Source organism: Polyodon spathula, chromosome 55 (genome assembly GCF_017654505.1).
Source record: "Polyodon spathula isolate WHYD16114869_AA chromosome 55, ASM1765450v1, whole genome shotgun sequence".
NCBI lineage: Eukaryota > Metazoa > Chordata > Actinopteri > Acipenseriformes > Polyodontidae > Polyodon > Polyodon spathula.
In genome coordinates, this window is record NC_054588.1 from 814,004 (window position 1) to 820,003 (window position 6,000).

Consider the following 6,000-nt stretch of genomic DNA (forward strand, 5'->3'; position numbering starts at 1 on the left):
GTGCTTCAGTAACTCCCCACAATTTCAAATGGATTTCAAGGGACATGAAATAGGTGGGTAGCTTACTTTCCCCAGATCTTAATGAAATCATGAATACTAATATTGCTCCATTACTACAACAAATACATGGAAAGCAGTTCAACGTCCCCTATTTGGAAAAATGAATATTTTTAAAATGGTTGTTGCCCCACAATCTAACTATATTGCTATGATGTTACCAATAACTATACCCATCTCAACATTTAAGCATTTTGACCACTTGATAAAAGACTCTAATTGGGAAGGAAAGAATCACTATGGCAAAATTATTTGCACCAAAATGTGGCCCTAACATAGAGCTATGTAATACCACTTTTTAAATGGCCATGCTAGCTAGACTATTGGACTCAAACAGAAAAATCACTTACTCACCCTTTTTGCTTTGATGATATTTTATCACAGCGATTCACAAAGAAATAAGGGGATTGATAAAGCTCACCCAATTTTAGAGGCATGGGCAAAAGGCACAACTTGGGTGACTTATACAAAGATGAGGTGTTTACATCATATTAGGAATTGATAACAAAGTATCATCTGACTGGAAATAGGCAATTCTGGAGATATTTGCCGATCAGGAATTGAAAGTGTGCTGTTTAATCTCTCTTCCGACGCTCTACATGCGAGGCCGGTGTAGTAGATAAGGATTTAGGGAAGAATTTAATCCGCACACAAGTTCGCAGTTCCATGTAAAACCATGGCGTGTCTGCTTTTGCATCGCCATCTAGTGGCAAATGAAGAATTACATGCAACAAAAAACTTTAATAGATTAAAAAACAACGAAGAAAAGTTTGGCATTGCTATTGCTTTCTCCTCCAATAACAGAACCGTCTGGTTAAAATAAGCCTCCAGTTCCATTACTGCCATGGTTCCTTCACTATACGTACCTTTTATTGGATTAACTAAACAATAATGAATCTTTCTGTATAATCTTAACTGTATAATTCTCACCTGTCAGGCAGAAAGATCCAGGATGTGCTGCGATTGGCACGCATGAACCCTGAGGACATGGATATACGTTTAACATGGCGCAGACTAGTTGTGGTTTGAAAAATGTTACAATTGTAATTGTACAAGAGGATCTATAAACACGACACACAACTTTCGCCTCTATTGCTTTTCACCTTGACTCAAATATACAATATAGGCTACACAGGCATAATGTGAAACCAGGTTATTATTATTATTATTATTATTAATAATAAGCATGCTTCTAGCATATTTGTTTGTGGCTAATGGTTTCAGTCAATATTTATCTTGAGATTTGTCCTGACTAGCATTTCATGTTCTTCGAATTGAGACCGATTGTGCCCTTGTTGGTTTTACAGAAAAGGTGCACTTCGTTCAGGTCTGATGCCATGTCCAATTTAAACCACCTCCAAAGGAAGGCGGAAATGCAATCCAGCTTTCACACCTGGATCAAAACTAGTGGTAGAACTCCTTCCAGTTGCCAAACCAGCAACGTGACACACAAGCTCTGTGGACTCCCTTTTACTCCACCTGTTACCAGTGCCATGAGGCTAAGCCACTTTCCCAACAAAACCAGTCTAATTTTAAGCAGGCTGGGCAAAGCCATCACTGGTTTTCTCCTGTCCCAGCTCTGGTTCCAGTTCCCCAGTAGTCCTGTTCTAATGGAGCTTCAAGTTCTTTTTATAGCACGTGGCTGTATCCTATTAGCACCAATTGCCTCGTTAAAGAGGGCCCACATTCTCACATGTATTTTGGCAGGTTGGGGATTAACCCCATCCCTGCCAGCCACCACCAAAACACACACTTTATTTACAGGCAGGGATATGACTGCCACAATCACTATTCACTTTACAATTGAAAGAATCATTTCTATTACCATTAGCTACCATACTGAGTGTTGCAAAACACCACTGGAATGCCCATTTCAAATGCAATGGAATACAAAAGGTAATATTCAATGCTAAACTCCTATAGTACTCAATGGTACATTTTTGTGTAAGAGAGCCACTCAGCCACCCCATTAACGTCATTTTAAATACTGAAGCTAAAAGGTTAGTTAGTAATATTCTATCATGGAAACCAGGCCGTTAATCTAAATATTAATGTTGTACAAATCCGTTAAATAATCTATTCATTGTGTCATTTTACGTTTGTTTTAAATGTCTGTGCGTTTATTTAAAAAAAAACTAAAAAAAACAAAGGCCTAATCAAAATACTGCAGTTGTAAAAGAATGTACATAAATGGAGAGGAAATACTTCACACATCAATGCTCTTATATACAATAAGATAGCACCGATACGCTTTGAAATGATCATTTTATATTATTCATACAATTACAAATGCATATCATTTACCTGTAATATTGAGGAATTAATCATTATTATTATTATTATTATATTATTATTAGTAGCAGCAGTGTGATATTTAAAAGCTGATTGTTTGCACAGCAGCGTTGCAGTGATGTTGCAGTGATGTTGCACACTCCCCGCACAGCAGCGTTGCAGTGATGTTGCAGTGATGTTGCACACTCCCCCCGCACAGTAGCGTTGCAGTGATGTTGCACACTCCCCGCACAGTAGCGTTGCAGTGATGTTGCAGTGATGTTGCACACTCCCCGCACAGTAGCGTTGCAGTGATGTTGCACACTCCCCGCACAGCAGCGTTGCAGTGATGTTGCACACTCCCCGCACAGTAGCGTTGCAGTGATGTTGCAGTGATGTTGCACACTCCCCGCACAGTAGCGTTGCAGTGATGTTGCACACTCCCCGCACAGCAGCTTTGCAGTGATGTTGCACACTCCCCGCACAGTAGCGTTGCAGTGCAGTGATGTTGCACACTCCCCGCACAGTAGCGTTGCAGTGATGTTGCACACTCCCCGCACAGCAGCGTTGCAGTGATGTTGCAGTGATGTTGCACACTCCCCGCACAGTAGCGTTGCAGTGATGTTGCACACTCCCCGCACAGTAGCGTTGCAGTGATGTTGCACACTCCCCGCACAGTAGCGTTGCAGTGATGTTGCACACTCCCCGCACAGCAGCGTTGCAGTGATGTTGCAGTGATGTTGCACACTCCCCGCACAGTAGCGTTGCAGTGATGTTGCAGTGATGTTGCACACTCCCCGCACAGTAGCGTTGCAGTGATGTTGCACACTCCCCGCACAGTAGCGTTGCAGTGATGTTGCAGTGATGTTGCACACTCCCCGCACAGTAGCGTTGCAGTGATGTTGCAGTGATGTTGCACACTCCCCGCACAGCAGCGTTGCAGTGATGTTGCAGTGATGTTGCACACTCCCCGCACAGTAGCGTTGCAGTGATGTTGCAGTGATGTTGCACACTCCCCGCACAGTAGCGTTGCAGTGATGTTGCAGTGATGTTGCACACTCCCCGCACAGCAGCGTTGCAGCAGTGATGTTGCAGTGCATGTTGCACACTCCCCGCACAGTAGCGTTGCAGTGATGTTGCAGTGATGTTGCACACTCCCCGCACAGTAGCGTTGCAGTGATGCACACTTGCAGTGATGTTGCACACTCCCCGCACAGCAGCGTTGCAGCGTTGCAGTGATGTTGCACACTCCCCGCACAGTAGCGTTGCAGTGATGTTGCACACTCCCCGCACAGTAGCGTTGCAGTGATGTTGCAGTGATGTTGCACACTCCCCGCACAGTAGCGTTGCAGTGATGTTGCACACTCCCCGCACAGTAGCGTTGCAGTGATGTTGCAGTGATGTTGCACACTCCCCGCACAGCAGCGTTGCAGTGATGTTGCAGTGATGCACACTCCCCGCACAGTAGCGTTGCAGTGATGTTGCACACTCCCCGCACAGTAGCGTTGCAGTGATGTTGCAGTGATGTTGCACACTCCCCGCACAGTAGCGTTGCAGTGATGTTGCAGTGATGTTGCACACTCCCCGCACAGTAGCGTTGCAGTGATGTTGCAGTGATGTTGCACACTCCCCGCACAGTAGCGTTGCAGTGATGTTGCAGTGATGTTGCACACTCCCCGCACAGTAGCGTTGCAGTGATGTTGCACACTCCCCGCACAGCAGCGTTGCAGTGATGTTGCAGTGATGTTGCACACTCCCCGCACAGTAGCGTTGCAGTGATGTTGCAGTGATGTTGCACACTCCCCGCACAGTAGCGTTGCAGTGATGTTGCAGTGATGTTGCACACTCCCCGCACAGCAGCGTTGCAGTGATGTTGCAGTGATGTTGCACACTCCCCGCACAGTAGCGTTGCAGTGATGTTGCACACCCCCCGCACACAGCGCCCGGCTCGCTTCACACGCCGCCAGGTGGCGGTATTTACACGGGTTCGGATTGGCCCGCCGAGGCGTTCCCAGGGTGCGCTGGGGGGGGAGCGGAAGCCTCTTTTCGGAGAGGCAGCACATGTCTGTAAATCGGCCTCATTGTCCGGTTAGCGCCAGGAGGCTCGGAAAGCGTGCGGATCCTCTCCCGGGTTAATATAAAACAGCAAAATGTTTCTTCAGTTTTATCTGAACGAGAACGGAGATCGTGTCTACACCCTGCAAGTAAGTAAAAGTTTAAAAATAAAAATTCACATATATGTATGTTTATGTGTATGTGCATATATATAATGCGGCGTTTGCTGCAGGAATTTACCAGAAGCACCAGATCACGCTTTGGTTTATCTACCGCAGTTGTACAGTTCAAAGCGAGCATCTTAAATGTGTACGTGTTTTGTATGTGTGCTTTTAAAACCTAAAGAGAGCGCAATTTTGGTTTGTTTAATGAAACTGAGCGTGGGAGTAATTGATTAGAGTATTTGATGTTATTGATCATACGCCTGTGCAGATTATAACGCAGTTGCGGTGATCCGATCAAAGTCAGTATTCGCGTTAATCGCCCCCTTGTTTTTTGAACGGTAGCAACACGCTTTACCGTGAAGCACAGTGTGTAACCGTGGCTTTTGGTGTACGTTTTATTTGCAATGCCTTTTTTTTTTTAATTGATATGCTGTACCGAACCCATGCGATACCAAAACAGTTCAATTTGTATTGTCTATAAAAAGTCTGTTCATTATCTTCTCTGTACTGCAGGGATGGAAATAATATTGCTGTTGCACAACAGTTACGTCATTCTAGTTTTTAATGCATGCTTGCTTAGCCACAGTGTGGCAGCAATCTCGCGTGTCTTCATTAAAATCCGGTGTGGACCACAGTGCTATTCAGTGAGAGGCGAGTCGCAGTGCCGGTTCTGCATTAAAATAAGTCCGGTGGGTTTGCCAGTGATGAGTCTCCATGCTAATAACGATACACCAGGCTGGATCTTCGGTTCTGGGTGTAGCTGAGTTTAAACTCGCTCTTCTCACACTGCTGTGGGATCTGAGGCAAACACTTGGGGGGAAATCAAGCTGAACACGGGGTGTAAGGGTTAGTATTCCAGACCCTTTGAGTCTGCAGCGTTTTGGGATGGAGGTCACTATAGTGTAGCAAGTAGCTGAGTTTAGAGCTTGGGTATTACAGGTCCTTGAGATGCAACCTCATGTGTATCTTATTAAATAGTACAATATATTTTATAAAGGGGCTTTAAAAACCATTACTTGGAGATAAAAGCACCTGTGTAGTGTGTGTGTGTTTTTTTTATAACCTGTGCACAGTTTTGAATTTGGAAAGGCAGCTTTGTTGTTGAATTTCTCTCTTTCCTTTTTAGAAAGTCTCTCCGGACGGTAAACCCACCAGCTCGGCTCACCCGGCGAGGTTTTCCCCGGATGACCAGTATTCTCGACACCGCGTCACGCTGAAGAAGCGCTTCGGAGTGCTGATGACGCAGAAGCCGCGGCCCATCCTGTAAACCGCGACACACCGCAGACATGCACCGGTAACCAAGGAAACGGCTGCCGCACAACCAGGCTCCCCGAACTACTGCCAAAGACCATAACTCTGTTTTTCATGCCGTGAAAACCACCCGTTTCGGATGCCAGCGGACATTCGGAATAAATCAGTTTCTTCAAAAGCAAGCTGTTTGTTTTTATGTGTT

General features: G+C 45.3%; 1 protein-coding gene and 1 non-coding gene across 2 annotated transcripts; both read left to right on the forward strand.

Moving 5' to 3' along the window:
- The first annotated feature begins 4,366 nt into the window (after positions 1 to 4,366).
- On the forward strand, positions 4,367 to 6,000 carry nop10 (NOP10 ribonucleoprotein homolog (yeast)). Its single transcript, XM_041239632.1, has 2 exons — positions 4,367 to 4,532; positions 5,674 to 6,000. The coding sequence occupies exons 1-2, from the start codon at positions 4,479 to 4,481 to the stop codon at positions 5,812 to 5,814; spliced, it is 195 nt and encodes a 64-aa protein (XP_041095566.1). The 5' UTR covers positions 4,367 to 4,478; the 3' UTR covers positions 5,815 to 6,000.
- Positions 5,244 to 5,354, forward strand: LOC121307439. The gene has a single exon (XR_005948338.1). It is a non-coding gene; the product is annotated as a small nucleolar RNA U6-53/MBII-28 (small nucleolar RNA).

Bases quoted from the DNA above. Each gene is read 5' to 3' on its own strand.
- nop10 (XM_041239632.1), top strand. From the start codon at position 4,479: ATGTTTCTTCAGTTTTATCTGAACGAGAACGGAGATCGTGTCTACACC. The intron at 4,533-5,673 runs GTAAGTAAAAGT...TTTCCTTTTTAG, and splicing joins ATCGTGTCTACACCCTGCAA to AAAGTCTCTCCGGACGGTAA.